The 17,153-nt window shown below is 35.9% G+C and overlaps 1 protein-coding gene across 3 annotated transcripts in view; it reads left to right on the top strand.

The window, feature by feature from the left end:
• Window positions 1-17,153, top strand: part of LRRK2 (leucine rich repeat kinase 2) — a 63,917-nt gene that overhangs the window by 18,292 nt on the left and 28,472 nt on the right. For all 3 annotated transcript variants that reach the window (XM_003640340.6, NM_001287193.3, XM_040701247.2), the window contains 16 exons: window positions 146-225; window positions 956-1,062; window positions 2,713-2,842; window positions 3,818-3,942; window positions 5,556-5,686; window positions 6,935-7,079; window positions 7,377-7,516; window positions 8,817-8,945; window positions 9,040-9,210; window positions 10,806-11,061; window positions 11,281-11,469; window positions 13,017-13,138; window positions 13,530-13,599; window positions 14,032-14,252; window positions 14,748-14,998; window positions 16,241-16,389. In XM_003640340.6, coding sequence (XP_003640388.5) covers window positions 146-225; window positions 956-1,062; window positions 2,713-2,842; window positions 3,818-3,942; window positions 5,556-5,686; window positions 6,935-7,079; window positions 7,377-7,516; window positions 8,817-8,945; window positions 9,040-9,210; window positions 10,806-11,061; window positions 11,281-11,469; window positions 13,017-13,138; window positions 13,530-13,599; window positions 14,032-14,252; window positions 14,748-14,998; window positions 16,241-16,389 — 2,416 coding nt within the window. The remainder of the gene's footprint in view (window positions 1-145; window positions 226-955; window positions 1,063-2,712; window positions 2,843-3,817; window positions 3,943-5,555; window positions 5,687-6,934; window positions 7,080-7,376; window positions 7,517-8,816; window positions 8,946-9,039; window positions 9,211-10,805; window positions 11,062-11,280; window positions 11,470-13,016; window positions 13,139-13,529; window positions 13,600-14,031; window positions 14,253-14,747; window positions 14,999-16,240; window positions 16,390-17,153) is intronic.

Raw genomic sequence — 17,153 nt, 5'->3', positions numbered from 1 at the left:
GTTTGGATTGGATCATCTAGTTCCAACACCCCTGCTATAGGCATAGAATGAAAAACACTCCACCTATTTGGAGCTTTTTAGATTTTATTTTGTTATTCTTAACACGTATTTCCTTAACCTTTTTGTCTCCTCTGGTTTTATTTAGGAGGCGGCATGCTGGGCTTTGAAAAATCTGTTTCTGTATCAACGCAGTCTTCACGAGAAGATTGGAGATGGAGATAATCAGTCAGTGTTAATACCTTTATTTCTTTTACGAAAAAAGTTAGCCTACTATTGCACCACCTGAGGGGTCTCATGTTTCAAATTATTTTTATTTTTCTTACTTGTTTTATAAGACACAATGAAATGCACGGCAGTCAACATGGAAAATTTATTTATCGTAAAGTATGCTAACCTCTACTCAAGCCAAATTGCTAGTGTTTTAATAAAGGATCAGAACACAGTCTGATAGAACTAATTGGTACTGTTCACAAGAAACTTCTTCAGTTGCAACAAGAATAGGGAGTATTAAAGATGTAGGAGTGGAAAAAAGAAGATTAGGATAGAGTACGGAAAAGCAACGCGTGTTCTCCCACAAGTCTGATGAAAGGGCATGGTAGGGGGAGTGCTGCTCATCAGGGAGAATCTAGGCATGCATAAGACAGACTTTCATTTCACTTATACTTTCTTCTCAGAGTTTCTTCTAATATTAATCATTCCAAATTTGATCAGCCTGTTTTTTCCCTCCTTTCTGCACATAAAATCGCTTTGAAGTCATGATGTGAAATGAATTCAGTGAGATTCAGAGTAGGCTAGTACACACAGTTTGCAAAGCTGTTGCTATGGAAAAGCACGAGAAGACAATCTAATAACTTGATTTCGTTGCTTTTCAGTGTGTTTTCAGGGAACTGAACTACAGTTGTGAAGTAACTACTGTTATATTGTCAATGTATACTGATTTGTTTCTCTGTGAAAGGTTCCCCATAGATAGAGCAGTGATGCTGTCCATGCTGATGCACTCCTCTTCAAAAGAAGTGTTTCAGGCAGCAGCTAGTACCTTGGCAATTTTGTCACAACAGAATGGTAAGGGAATTTAACTTTCTTTGCTTCCTAACTCCACATAAAAGTATTGCTGTAGTATTGAAGAGTGTTTAAAGTGTGCTATTGTTTTAATGCAGTGTTCAAATTGATTAGAATATTATTTTATGTTTTTGTGTTGTGTTCAGTAGGAAATTTATTCTTGCTTTGAAAATGCTGCTGTTAGCTAGTATTGAGGAGTCTATGCGGAAGTAAAGAGGTCGTTGTCAGCTAATGCGTTGCAGTTGCAGAAGATATGGGGAGGCTCACCTCTTTGTATGCTTGTTTAAGTATTCAAATTTCATCAAGAGCAGTATTTGTTGAAACTCACACAAGTAAGGATTGTTGACAAATACTATTTTCTTGCTTAATACAGGGGATTTGAGCAGACCTGTTGACTTCAGTGAATCAAATCATGTGTAGAAACCTAAGCATATGCATAGCAATTTTCAAGATTGTTTCAGTCCTGATTATGTCCCCTAACTTGGTTTCCTAACTTTTTTCAATTTGCAGACCCCCTCAAAATTATTCAGTGGAGATGTGGACCTCTGGGTAGAGTATTTAAGCCTACTGACAGTTGGCCTTCTTTTGTTAGATACCTTTCCCAGAATCCATTGACATGGTTACGGACCTCAAGTGGTTTGTAGACTGCACATTGAAAACCACTGACTAGATAGGAAGATAAACACTAACAGTTAATTACCATTCTCTAGGTGAGAAAGCATTGTTTTATCACTGGGTTTCTGAGCCACCCAATATAACAATGTAACAATGAAGAGTTTTTATTATTTATGAGAAAAATATGTATCTATAGAGAGAAATCTCATAAATGTATACGTAGTGTTACATGTTATATCAGGTACTTTCATAGTGGGTTACATAGAAGTGGGCCTCTGATTCCTAATTCTAATTGGAAATCCACAGCCAATCTTCATGTTGTCTTTTTTTTTTTCTTCCTTTTCCCCCACCCCAAATTAAGATGTTTACACCAGAAAAGATAGACATAATGAAATGTAGTAAAGCCCTATGATACATTGTAATATTGCATTAATTAGCTATCTGAAATGGATGCATGGAACTGGGAATGACAAGAATTGGTGGTAATTGCCATGATTATATGGAAAGTTTTTTTGATATTCTGATATGTAGTGGCTACAGTTATAGCTGCAGCATGTGCTTGGGTATTTGAATATGAAATGATGTGTTAACAAAGGAATTAGATTGGGTTAATATTTCATTTTTTAAGTCTTACCTTGAAAATTTGAAGCTTTTCTGGAAGTTTTACTTCTAGCTTTCCTGCTGGATCACAGAGTACAGTTCAAAGAAAAAATTCTTTAGGAATAAAAGTAAAAAGTAAATAAAAGTAAAGCAATATATTCTCCTTCCTTTAAGTTAACTTTGTACTAGTAAAGATAGCAGATGTATTTCAATGTATTAGTCATCTCAGGGATTGTGATGCTTTTGATTAAGATATGCAAATTGAATTTGGCTTCAGCTTGAATCATTTCCCATTCTAACTGAGTTCTGTAGCTTGTATGATTTTAAGGAAGAAAATCAAAAAGAAAAAGGTTAGCAGTTCTGTTGTTTTTGAGATCTCTACAGAGAGAGAGAGAGTGAGAGACTTGCTTATGTGAAGCTTGCTGTTTTGTATTGTAGTAAATATTAGGAAGACACTTTTGGCTAAAGGAATACACATGAATGTTTTGGATATAATGAGGAAACACCCACATTCTCCTGAAGTGGCTGAAAGCGCCTGCAGAATTCTGAATCATGTTTTTGAAGGAAGGTAATGTACTGAGAAATAACACGACTGCTTTCGAAGTGAAGGACTGCTGCAAAGAGATGCACTGCTGTAATTGATCACATTTAATTTATTGTCTGTTTCATATATGTTAGAATTGACTAGGCTGACACTGAATCATATCTAGCCTCTCTTGTTAGCCCTTGATAGCTAAGAAAATTCCCATAATATTAACTCCATTTAACAAAATTTTTTTTGATAATATTTCTTTTGCATTGGCTTTTGCAAATGCTCTAGAACATGAGTGCAAAACAAATCTGTGACTCAGAAATATTAGCATAGGGTGGAAACATGATTCCAAGTGTCCTGCCAAGTTTTTCCAGCCTTCTCCAAAACCTATATATATGCTAAGCTGTCAGTGAAAAAATGGCAGACTCAGTATGTATTCATAGAACTTTTTACAAATAATTTGATTTTGTAAGGAAGAAAATTTCAAAACTTCCATAATCATGCTTGTAGGAATACAGTGTTTTATAAAATAGAAGTAGAAAAATTACCTTAGAAGTGAATTAGTGGCCTGTGGCCATAAAGGCTTTTTTTCCTTCAAAACTTGAGCCTAATATGATTGATATTTTCCTGTTTATTCTGCACGTATCTGGCAAATCATCAATATTTTATGGCAGTTGGAGAGCAGTAAGTTAGGGAAGACGTATCTTCTCATGTAGAATCAAAGTGAAATATGTAAATCCACCATTCGCCCTGAATGAAATACTATACTCTCTGTGTATCAGTATTCTGGACTGAATTGAAAATTACCTCTCAGTTGTCTCAAGCAGAATTAATTACATACTCTGCATTCATGTAATGGCATGAAAATAGCATATTTGTTATGCAGCTAAAACATACTTACAGTGTTCAAAAGGAGTATCACACAGTGCTTAGCAGTTAAGAGAAAGAAACAAATGTATGTACAACTCAGAAATGCAGTATTCTTACTCATTTTAAAAATAATATTTTCAGTTTCCCTCATTTGGATATAATGACAGTAGCTGCATCTGAAGTCATAAAAGCCATGAGGAAACATGAAAAATCACCCTCTGTACAACTGGAAGCACTTCGAGTCCTTTTACACTTTATGATGCCTGGTGAGTCGTCTAGAAACATCATTGATGTGGCATCATACACCACATTGGACAATTTAATTAGATAGCTGGGTTTTAATCTTTCTTATCTTATTTGACAGCCCTTACCAAAAAATTACCAAAGTCCCATGTTAAACAAAGCAGCTCTAAATCTTTAAGATTGTACAAGGTAGAAGATGACTTTCCATTCATTGAAAGCAATAGGCCAAAATTATCACAGCTGATATCCCTTCAATTTCATCAGTGATGGTTTAGCTCTGCTGTAAAGAATTAAGGGAATGACTCTGGAGCCATTGCTGTGGTTGTATACTCTCATCATAGATGATCTTTTAGTGAGAGCAAGCAGTGATAATGATATCAACATAGTTTTATCATAAAATGCAGTTGTTTTGGTAGTATATCTTGAGAGGAACAGCAAAATTGGGTCTCTGACCAAGACAGTGATTCAGAGATATGAAATATACTACTATACACCATTTTTCACAGCAAAGGATAAACTAAATTGATGAGAAACCAAACTGAATTCCTTCGCCCCCCCAAAAAAACTCTTTAAGGATAATCTACAAACAGAAAAATGTGTTCTTCTTTACCTCTGATAGAGTTTGGGGAAATTTTTAACTCATATATACTATTTACTGCTGTGTATCCCAGTTTCTTCCCCGATGTTAAGTGTGAGAATACAGACCTGTAGTACTGATTTCATTTTTCCAAACAGTGTTATGCAGTTATCTTTCAGCAGTTTTAGTTGAATATTTACAAAGCCAATAACTTTGAAACTAGTTAAACTCCACTAACATGCAGATTGATTACAGATTTTCAGTTTCTTTCTATTCATTGAATTGTAATCCTAGTACTGCCAAACTTTTTTAATAAACAGGAGGATTAAGACCTTGTACATCTATTCTATCATGTAGGCCAGGGTGAGGCCCTCCTAAAGTGTAATGAAACACAGAGAGCACAAAGTGAGCATTGGAATGTGCACATTCATTGGAGTGTTTAAAGTCATTTGGGGTAATCGGAATGAATATTAATGCTGAAGTGACTTTTAAAGGAAATCTCAGGAGTTTCTGTGCTGCCATTTTCCTGCAAGTACTGATGGCTACAAGAAAAGTAAATCTGATAGACCATTATGTGTCCTTTAATTCGCATTCACATCCCACTGGTGTCATCTGTGCTTAAAAATTGCCCTCAGATGTGGTGCCAAGTGAAAAAGCATGAACAGTTTATGGCTTGTTTACCATGTCTCCTTCCAAGAAGGAAGAGGCATTCTGAAGTGATCAGGAGCACCAAGAAATCACATAGCTCAAGGATGTGTTGCAGTGCACCCTGGTCAAAATTCTTTGGCATGATTTTACATTTTCACAGTAAGTGTTGAACAAACATATGGTGAAGCTGTCATTTCAAACAAGGTGTACTCAATACTACAGTGAATCCAGAGAGGCTCCCATTTCTGTGAATGTGGTGTTCTGAAAACATCATTAAAAAATCAAAAATACACCTGCTGAGTCATTAGGCAGTTTGTTCAATTTACTTGTAGTACTGGGTTAGTAATATCGGGTTAAAATTAGGGAGAATATTAAGTCTGTTCTGATGAAGCCTGCTTTCTGTTGTTTCAGATACAAAGAATGATCAGAACAGTTCTTCCAGAAATATGGGAGATGCTGCTTTCACGCTCACAGTAAAAGTCATTAAAAGCCAGTGTCTGCTGGAGGGAACTCATTCCTTGGTGCTTGGTGCTTTGAACAGGGTACAGTTGAAGCTTCATCCTAATGAATTTTGTCTCTATTCTGCATGTGCATTGATGAATCATTTGTAATTTTTAGTTCCACAGTCATTTTACAATTGATTTGGTCAAGTCTGTCCTAACCTTCAGTTTCATTTATCGTTGGGGGTTTCTTTTCTTAGTTTTTGTTCTAGAGTACATGAGATCATCCTCTTTATACAGTAATTCTAACTTGTCTTTATAAAAACATTGCTGTTCTTCTATTTATTTCAAGTGGGCAGTTTGTTTGTGACTTTGTTAATGGACTACTTCATACCCAAAAGGTGTTCTCATGTCTTTGCCTAAACTACACATAGAAATGAGTGGCTCTTTAATATGGCTTCTGTTGGTACATAATCCTTTACTTTCAACAGAGCAGTGATTCTCGATTATATCCATTCTTTGCACTGTTCAGTTCCATAATTTTCTCCTGACTTTTCTTGACCTGAAGATAATAGGAAACAGGAGTTAAGAGGAATTAAATTTTTACTTCAGATTGTATTAGTTTTCAGTGCTTTATGACCATCTTACATGCTTTTTTTATCCTGTTGGTTTGTGGTTTTGGTTACTACATTTTCAAGCAGAAGGGCTAAAAATTTTCATATTTTACTGAAGTAGTAGAGAAGGAATGAGGAAGGAGATGGGCATGAGATCACTGAAATAATTTTGCAACATCGCGAGTCACTGTGACATCCACACACACTTTCAGATCTAGGCCTTATCTAGGTTTCCTCCATCTAAGAGTGAGGAAAAAAAATGCGATAAATAATCACAGATAAGCTATTGAATTGCTTTATAATGGAAAGCAAAATTTCAAATCCTGATACCTGTATTGCAGTACCTACATTGCTTCATAACTTCTTTTTGTAACTTTATAAAGGGTTTGTGTTTGTCACTTGTCCCTTGTTTTCACAGAAACCCACTTTTGTTCCAGTTTAATCATAAGCAAAGTACATTTTCTCACCTTTTCCTGGGAAAACAATGCCAACTTGTGAGTGGTTGTAATGAAACTGAGAAAAAAACATCCCATTCTCTGGTAGAAATCTAAGGAGGTTATAAGGAGCTGAAAAAGTAACTGAAAAGAAAACCTTTTTGTAATTGCAATTCTGGTTATTTATTGTCATATCAGCTGTAATTTTGCATACCTTAAGAACAGTAATCACTAGCAACTCTTCTATTGCCATGATAGCAAAACAGGTTGTTGGTCTAACTTTCTGTTCTTTTCTCTGTTAGTTTATTGGAAATCCTAGCATTCAGAGGTGTGGATTAAAACTACTTACTTCTGTAGCTGAATGCACTGGTGCTTTAGAAATTTTAACACAGCAAGGAGCCACTGACACTGTGCTTCACACCCTGCAGATGTATCCAGATGAACAAGGTATGGAAGGTATTTTGTCAGCTGAATGTGAATGATGTTGTAGGAGGGGTTTGATGAACCATACAATCTTTTACCTGATTATTACACCCTTTAGTACTGGATATGGAGTAGGTTACGTGGCAGGAAAAGGCAGCAGGACTATATAGTTCAGCCACTCTCTCATAATGCTCAGCTCTGTAATAGCTAATGCAAATAACTGTCTAGAATATTAACAATAATACTCTACTGAGGCCACAGGTTTATTCCACTCAGAATGTCTGAACAATCACCTATATTAATTTTTCTTTTTTCTTAAAGACATACAGAGTTTGGGTTTGAGTCTTCTGCTCTTTTTGATTACAAGAAAGAGTTTGTGTATTGCAACTATGCATGTCCTGGCAACTGTTCTGGTTTCTACTCTGCGACGATTTAAAGAGGTCACTGAAATCCAGATGCATGTATGTGTTATTTCTACCTACAAAGATTAAAAAAGAGTATACAAAACTTTATACAATTATTTTGATGTAGTTATATAGTTGAGGCGAAATTATTTGTTTAGTTCTTTTTTATTTTACTGCAATTATTAGATCAGTATAAGCCTTTAAAATTAAGCCAATATGATTGTCATAGAGATGGGTTTTGTGGAGGCACATATTAATTGCAGAATATATAAGCTTGAGTTTGGGTGTCTATCTGGCAAACTAGAACAAATTTTTCAGTCACTATCCATCATTTGTTAATCAGTAGTCATTTAGTCGTTATTATATTCATCACTCTTTTTTGAAAAGTAATAGACACATCTTGGTTCACAGTCTTGTCACCATCAATAAGCTTAGTTTAAGAATTTTGAATAAAAAAGGATATTACTGGAATTCTAAGTCAGAGTGAGACATTTTGGATCTACTTCTGAATATGGAAACAGAATTGTCCTTATTCCGTCCTGAGAATACACATTCAGTCCTCCTTGTGTGAAAGTTCTGTTTCCTCTACCTTGGAAACTTTCCCTGTTTGTTGCCAGTTTAACTTTTCTGGTGGAATGAAGTTTCCCTATGAGATCAGCTTATGAAAGTTTCTGCACTTCTGTTTCCAATCAGTCTGGAAATATCACAAGTGGAGCCTCCTTTTTTTTTACTTCTTTTTTTTTTTTGCCCACAGTTTTGCTTAGGAAGCAGTATAGAGAGACATCAAAATAATGTGGGTAAATAAGGAAGTTAAATAAAGTCATTTGTTCTCAATGAGGTTTGAATTAGAGTCCGTTGTTTACCCACTTCACCATTCTAGGTGAACTTTACTTGCAGAATCACAGAATAATCTTGTCTTTCTTTTTAATTTCTAGCTACATTTTTTCAATTTTCCTATGCATTTTTTTTAAAGTCAAGGATTCTGGAGCAACACGTTAGGATATGTGATGCATCTCCTTAAAAGCAGATTGTTTCCTCTGTACAGTTTTCAGGAAATCACGAGTACGTGTGTCAGGCAGGATGTTGTCGGATATTACTGTGCATAATTGGGCTTTTCAAAATGTCAGTTAATATCTGCTCAAGTGGGTCAGATAAGCAAGCATGATACTACAGCTCTAAAAACACAGAAACACCAGGTCTTCCTACCTTCTCAGTTTATGAGTTATTGTGTGTTTAACAGCAAAACATAAAAAATAAAGTGTGTATCTTTAGGTCGCAATTTGATTTTGTTGCACAACTTGTTTGAAAAGTACACATCTTAAACAGTATACTTACAGTCTTTTAATTGTGCTCGTAGGGATTTCATGCAGTCTTGTCAATTCTTGGTTTTTCACCTTGTTTTGCCAAGCTGCTGATACACGAATCATTTGACACAGTAATCTTCTACCAGATGTCTATGTGCTTCACTAACCAACGAGATCGGCAGGTATGGATCTTCTTCTCTCTTTTGACTGCTCCACAGCTTGAAAAATGTTGGTGCTTTTTTTGCCCTAACTTTGATTGTTTGTGTTCCCATTCAGTTTCAAAGCCTGTGTTGTAAATGCTTTGCTAAGATAGCTGAAAATGATGATTTAAAAAATATGATGCTTGAAAAAGCATGTCTCGAGTACAATAGTATTATGGCTGAATGTTTACTTCTACTGGGAGCTGATATTAATAAGAAGACGAAAACAAACTCTTTGATCTATCAGGTAATACGTGAAAATAAATGTAGATTCGTTGCTTTAAAATTCCTGCTTTTGGTTTCCTTTCTCCTTATATATATATAGTGGCACTCTGTATGGCAGTCTAACTGTGACCGAGGCGTTGACAACCATTGCAACTCCTGGTGACTTCAGGCCCGGTTTGATACACATTAAAACACTTTCTCTGAGGCTCGTGGTTACTGTCACCTAGAACATGTCCGCCCTGCTAGCTCAGTTCTGATGCAAGTTCACTTTAAAGTCATGCTTTCTGCTTCTTCACCCTGCTCACATGCAAACCAGGGTTCACGCAAGTACTGACTTAGCTTAAGAGTATTTTTGAGGAAGAAGACTTCAGCAGAGACAAGTTCAAGCTTTTCAAACTCCCAGGTGTTTTTTCTGAACTGATTAGGCATAGATGACATCAAGCCCATTAGAGCCCAGTTCGTGACCTGATATTCCAAATTCAGCTCATTCTAAGCACTCTGAAGCGAAAATGCAGACAGCCCAGCAGACAGCACTATGCATAAACAGGTTTCAGTGTGCCACAGTCAAGTTCCACTCTGCTAGATCTGCAGTGAAGATTCTTTCTGAAATGCCTGATGGTGATCTCTTTTACTTTGTGTTGTACTTACAGATCATTACAGTCATCAGTTCTTTTGCTGATTTAAAGGCTTTCTACCAACACAGCTACAGTAACGTAATATCTCAGAATGACTGCACACACACTAGCTGCAAAGTGCTTTATCCATTGATCACATACAGAACCTGAGCTATCTGAAACACACTGGTATCTCAACTATTGGCCTTAGTATTGGCTGTTCCCATCTGCATATAAGTACTCCCTGCTAAATGTGACTGTCTTTAAAAAAAATATGGAGAAACTGTATGTTTTGTTTTAGTGTCAGACCAAGTACTGCCTAAAGTAAATCACGAAGTGTTCCCGTGAAGCCTTCTGCCAACAGAGCTGTCTGGGTTATCATCCAGCACAGATGGATTTTCAACAGACCATCCATCCATGGAGTCTGAAGCAGGCAAATTAGTGTTAGTCAACCAGAATGGAAAATACGAAAGTGGCTGGCATTAATTCTAAAAATATTTGTAACATTCATAATCAACACTGCTCTGTGTAGCAGTGCAGGCTGAGAGACTGGAAGGAGCTGAGCTAACTGAAGCCAGTAGGCTTGAGTCCCTAGCTCTAGGCAAGACATGATGAGTCTCAGCATTGTTGCCCTTTCATCTGATATCCTGCTGACATGGCAAAATAACCACCAAGAGTGTTTTTTTTTTCTCCATTAAACCACATTCAATAACAAAACAATGTAAATTACTATTAATTTTTGCCTAAAAATTCTGTGAGCTTATGGCAGAAATTGCAGTGACAGAGCTCGGGCATTTGCTGTATTTTGGTTAAGACTTTGTGAAAATGGGAGTTGGTGCTCAAGTGTAATTCCCTAAGCCTTGAGGCACAGGGAATTGTGTAATTGAAAAGGGAGCACAATCCTAAAAACACAATGAATCTAAATTTGAGAATGTCTCTTACTGCAATCTCAGTTGTTGTCTGAGTCCCTCACATAAACTTGTTAATTGTTTTCTTGCGTTAGGTTTGTGAAAAAGGAAATAATCCTAAACTGGTGGAATTGCTATTAGCCAACGGTGCTCGAGAGCAGGATGTTCGGAGTGCTTTAACCATCAGTATAAAGAGAGGAGATAGCCAAATCATCAGCTTGCTCTTAAAGAAGCTTAGCCTTGATGTCGCCAACAGCAGTATATGTCTTGGAGGATTTGGTATTGGGAGACTTGAGCCTTCCTGGCTCATTCCTTTGTTCCCAGATAAGCTTACTCCACCAAGAAGGCAAAGTGAGTGTACACAGAATTTACTATAGTACATGTGTTAATATCTCTAGGCAATATTAATTGTTTTAGATCAAGACCTTTGGTTGAGACTCTCTTCGTAGTGCTTAGCTGGTTGCAGAAAGTCTGCAAAACCTTGAAAATAAATGAAGTATTTCTGTTACTTTTTAAGCTGTATGCATTTTTCAGAGAACGTGTTGCCTTCTTGGTTTCTGATACATATAGATGCAGGCTCTGCACTGGCACGAATGGTGCTTAAATACCAGATGAAGAATATTTCAGAGGATAGATCAGGAGCTTCTTCTGATTTAAACTTCTCTGAAGATGGAGTGGATAAAAACTACGATTGGAATTTCATTTCTGACCCATTAGTGGACACTGTTTTTCCTTCGAGTGATGATATTGACAGTGAAGGTAATTGTGTTTGTTTGTTTTTTAATAGTCCAAGTCTAGCATACTGAGGTGACATAACTATGAATTCCTTCACATTATTTAGGGAATTGTAAGACTATCAGCTGAGGAAAAAATAATTTAAAAAATCATTTGTCAGTTGTTTGTATTTGGTATAAAACACTTCTCATGGAATATATACATATATATCTAAAATTTTGTTTGTGGTACCCCTGACAAACAATAAGTGGTCAATAAGTATATGCTTTACCTGCAAAAGTAGTGCTTTAAAGTATTTTATTCAGTTATCCATTTAAAATCAGAACTGGAATACATTCAGTTGCTTTCTTGTAGAAAGGTTGGGATTCATCCGACCATTTTTAGCTATTGACTATCTTGATGCCTACTTCTGAGGTCAGCTTACATCAGCTGTTTTGATGTCTGTTTCTGAGCAATTCTTGTATGCTTCCTCTATGGACAGTGGCAGAGGCACAAGTGCTTCAGGAGCACGTTATGTCTCACCATGAAGTCAGGTAACTGTGATGCAGAAATGCTCTGTTCCCTGGCTTGTCTACTAATGAAAAGAGCACAACGAAGTTCAGTATAAAGAATTATATTGTTAACAAATAAATGAGGTGGAGTAAGTCCTATCCCAAAGGTATCCAGCTGATCAGAAAGTGTAAATGACAAGTCTATGATCAGTCCAACATTGTTCTTGGTAGCCATGTCAAGAACATGGTGTGCCTTTGACTTGGAAATAACAGCATTTCTATGTGTATTACTTAATAACAGCAGTAAGCAGCCTTATAAATGCCTTTTAGTGACTCAAATGTCACTGTCATGTTTTAGAAGTGTTAAAATCATCACAGATGAAGAGTTTGAATTTTGTAATCAGAGAATCCTAAGGATTTTTTTCATTCTGTTCTGTTCTTTTCCTCGACATCATTCAGCACCATTTTTTATTTCTGTAGGACTGTCTGTATCACAGACAGGTGTTACTGATAGGTATTATTTCCACGCAGAAAATTTTGAAGTCTTATGTAAACTATGGTAAAAAAGAATATAAGTTTTGCTAACAAGAGAGCTTTTAGGAGTTAAAAAAACTACCTTTGAGAGGAAGAACATTAAACCCAGATGACCCCAAATCATCACCAAAGCCAAAGAGGTATTTGCTGTTTCATTCTCAATAAATTTGGAAGCGCAAAAGCATCAATTTAAATACAGACTTTTCCCATACTAAAAACTTATTGACACTGCAGTAGCACAAAGACATGTTACAGAATGTATAATAATATAAACTTGATGGAAATTTTAAGTGATAAATCAGCAGTGTAACAAGCTGCAGTTTGTATTCTGAGTATGTCAAGTAGGTACGGCCCTTGTACTCTAAAACATGTTAGTATTTAGGCTGATTGCACATACAGTTCACCAATGAGTTCCTGCTGTTACTGATCTTTTGAAATACGTCTCTCCTTTGTATGTCAGCATGTATCTTACAGTTGAATTCTGAGACTCAGATTTAAATACATCATCTTATTTACCTGTCTTCCTGTGTTATTTCTTTGTCCTAGGAAGTGAAGGTTCAGTTTTTAGAAAAAAGAAGTCCAATTCCATTGCGGTTGCTGATTTACATTGTAGAGAACTTGCTTTTCAAAGAGGTTCTCCTACTTTACCACGACATTCCTACTCTGTGGTAAGCCACGTTTGTATTCATTCCAGGTTCCTTCTGAAAAAGCATCTGTGTTGCCCAGTGTAAAACTGTTAATAATCAAGTGTAAGGAAAGGTTCTGTTCTTCATGCTATTGCCCCACCCAATGAAAATCATTTTAGGTTGTTAAAAATGCACTATATTCTTTGCACTCTAACATCTACTGTAGTTCCATAGTGCATGAATCGGTAAGTTTTATAGATCTGTGACTGGTTGTTATTTTTAGTGTTAAAAAGCTCAGTATCTCTGTTTTCCACCTGGAAGTTCTGATTAAAAGGAAGTACATTAAAAGAAATTTCCTGAATTCATATCATTTCATATATCTGCATACTTCCATACCTATTGTTTGCTTTTGTTCTGTTTTGGAATTTTCCAGGGACCTGGCTCAGATTATGAGCCATTAGTGAAACAAAGAAGAAAATTATTGCCTTCAGATGAACCTCTCAGTAAGTAAATATACAGCATATATAGGGCTGTTTAATCCTTAATGCTTTCACAAACATAGTTAGATTATGTATTTCTTTATAAAGAGGACGGTACACATTTAAATGCTACCATGGAGTACAAATAGTGCATGCATAGTGCAAAATCTTTTCCTGGATTTCTCAAATAATTTAAGTAGAATTGTACAGACAATGGAGTTTCATGGGTGTCCTTAGTTTTCAAAAACTATCCCTGTTGTGCAGTGCATAAGCCTTTGTCTCTTCCCTGCTGTCTCTTAAATTCCTGTCTCCTCAGAAATATTCACGGATTTGGACTTGACTAATATACAAACATTTGCTGTCTTCTGTATATTTAGATCCTAGTCTGATGAATCTGAATTTCAGTTTTGTATTAAGTGACATCATGCTATTTTTCCCATGTCTTTGTTTTTATAGAAGGAATCTCAAAAAGCTCACTGCATTTAAGACCTTCAGACAGTCTTTCCTCATTGATCTCAGAGAAGGAATGTATTAAATCACTAGATCTTTCATCAAATGAGCTGGAGAACATCGATGCCATCAGCCAGAACAGTAGCTTAATGAGTCACTTGGAACACCTTGATAAACTGGAGCTCCACCAAAATGCTCTTACAAACATTCCGGAACAACTGTGTGAGGTAATGCTGCACAATTTTATATAACACAAGTTAAGATTAGTTACAGAAAATAGTTTTTCTTTAACTATCTACTCTAACCAATACCACTCTTGAGTATGGGTGTATATTTTGGCATGCTTCATGCATTTCTTGTTTTCATTCAGGATTTAAGTGCAGCTGGAAACAGAAACATTTTCATGGGACTGTTTTAAAGTGTTTACATCAGAGAACAGCTTTAGGATGTTACACTGAGTAACATAACAAATGAGACTGAGACCTGCAGGCAGTTCATGATTGTTAAATTTTATGAAACTGAGCTAAATGATTTTAAATAATGCTTCTATTTTGTTCCTTAATAAAAATATTACTGGTTACATTTGTATTATCGATAATTTCTGCTATTTTTCCTAGTCAGGCAAATGTCAAGTAATAAACTGTATAAAGCATAAATCAGTGTAAAACCTCTGAATTCATGTTTTCATTTCACTTTTTTTAACATCTCTTTTTTACTTTCAGAACTTGAAATGCTTGACTTATTTGGATTTGCACAGCAACCGATTTACTTCTTTTCCTACTTATTTGCTGAAAATGAACTGTATTGCCTATCTTGATATCTCTCGAAATGACATTGGACCTTCCTTTGCTTTGGATCCATATCTCAGATGTCCAACCCTAAAGCAACTTAATCTTTCATACAATCAGCTGATGTGCATTCCTGAGTTTCTTGCAAATGTTGCTGAGAACCTCGAACAGCTATTGCTGGAAGGGTGAGAGTAGCATTCGTAAATGGACTGTAGCATAACAAACATAGTAGAGATAATGTATTTGTTATCCAGAATGGTCTCTGCTGTGGTATGGAAAGGATCTTTTCATCAGCAGTGAAACGATGATGTTACTTTCTGAATGTGTAAATCCTTTCAGTTCTTTGTTGTATGACAAAGTACATTGGAACATCTGTGAGTCCTGGTTGAATCTAATAGCGCTGTATTTTTGTACTAAAAATGTTGTAGTTCAGCTTTTTTCTACTGCTCGTTGTCCATGACATTGTCCATGTTGTCTATGTTTAGCTAGATTTGCTTTATACTGAATACAGTTTCCACTATTTCGTATGAACCAAAGGTTATTTGTAAGTCTGATTCACGTCATGGATATGTTTCAGATGACAGAAGCAAAGAAAATATGTTATGGGTTTTTTTTATTTGCCAGCACTTTTTATCATACTTGTTAGTGAGTGAATTAATTCATACCTCTTGGGAATTCATACAAATGATAATGTTGCTAGTTCCATAAAATGTAGAGGCTGTCTCAAATGCAACTGTAATTTAACTATCATTAAAGTAAGGGTGCCGTATGTCTTACACAGAAATTCACAGAGTAAAAACAGCAAGGTATTTAACTATACCAAGCGGCATTTAATATGTGAATCAAATTCACAAAAGCATTATTTGATATTTAAAATCCAGTTGAATTTCTTCATAAGCATTACTTTGAGCTATATTAGCAGCACTGCTTACATCACATCGCTGCATGATTCTTCTATCAGCGTATTTTCAGTATCTTTGTCTCTGGTGTTTTTCTTTCCGCAATACTTTGCTTGTAACATCATATACCAATCCTAAATTGTGTCCCCTATTTGCAATATATATATTTTTTTAGATCTACAGTCATTCTGTGGTTATAGTCCTGCAAATGCACTTCTTTAGTAAACAGAGCTGCTCACAAATTCAATAGTTCTCTTTGTGTGGGATTGAGCTACAGTACATAACAGGAAATTAGACCCTATAGTACACTCAGACATATGTTCTCCACATTAATTAAAGCAATCTTAATATCAATCTTCTTATTCCATGTTATCACAAGCACTAGTATTTTTGCTGACTAGTCAGTCTTTATTTAGGTAAATGTATTTTTGTTTACCTGTGTAAGAATGTCACATTAATACACTTTACTTTCACTTTTTTTAGCTAGTAGTTTCTGAATAAAACATGGATTTTTTCTTCTTATCGCAGAAACAAAATTTCATGCTTATCTGCACCCGTGTCCTTGAAAGAGCTGAAAATTTTAAATATCAGTAAGAACAATATTTCATCCCTTGCTGAGAATGCGTTGATGGGCTGTACAAAACTGGAGCTGTTCAATGCCAGGATGAATGCTCTTGGTAAGTATCTGTGACCCACCTTCTGAAACCCATTCACTTAATTCCTGCTCACCAGCATTTGGAGTCTTGGGAGAAGACTGAAGGAGAACAGTGTATATGCTTGAAGGAGAATAGCACATATGCTTGTCCTTGTCTATACTGCTTCAGCTTTTGTTCACTGCTGGAAGCAATATGCTTGAAGCTTGATGGATGGAACTGATCTTGCTCTTATATTTGTAGTGAAAGCTGTAAAAATTGTTGAGTATAGCTGAGATGTTGCATACATGGGGAAGGTTCAAGGCAGAGGAAATTGTTCAAGGTTGGCTTGAAAATCTGTTACTAATACAAGTCTAATAATGTACTGAGATATACGTCAAATATTACTACACTATATCCAGCATAGTTTTCTGAATAATGTAGGATGTCTGACTCACTTGCCTAAACATAGGTGTCATTTGAGATGCCCTGAAGTATCTCAGTTGGCCTACAGCTTCTGATTCAGAAAAAGTAGGTCTTCCATAGCAGGTGTGTTGTGTTGTCGAGGCACATGTAGATAGCTCAGGTACAACAGAGTAGCTCACCTTCACTAGACCCATATGCTTAAGCAATTTAATTCAGTCTCGATTGTATTTCAGTGGCTTAGCATATTTTCTGCAAAGGTTTCAAAGTTATTTTGTGAATTACAGGAATGTTACGTAAGTGTAAATAAAGATTATTTCAGTATTTAAGGCCAATATGAGATGGAATATAGAAGGATGTAATGTGATAAAAGCAAATACATTAGC

This window comes from Gallus gallus, chromosome 1 (genome assembly GCF_016699485.2).
Source record: "Gallus gallus isolate bGalGal1 chromosome 1, bGalGal1.mat.broiler.GRCg7b, whole genome shotgun sequence".
Taxonomy (NCBI): Eukaryota; Metazoa; Chordata; class Aves; order Galliformes; family Phasianidae; genus Gallus; species Gallus gallus.
The sequence above is the reverse complement of the archived record's forward strand: the minus strand, read 5'-3'. Positions and strand labels throughout refer to the sequence as shown.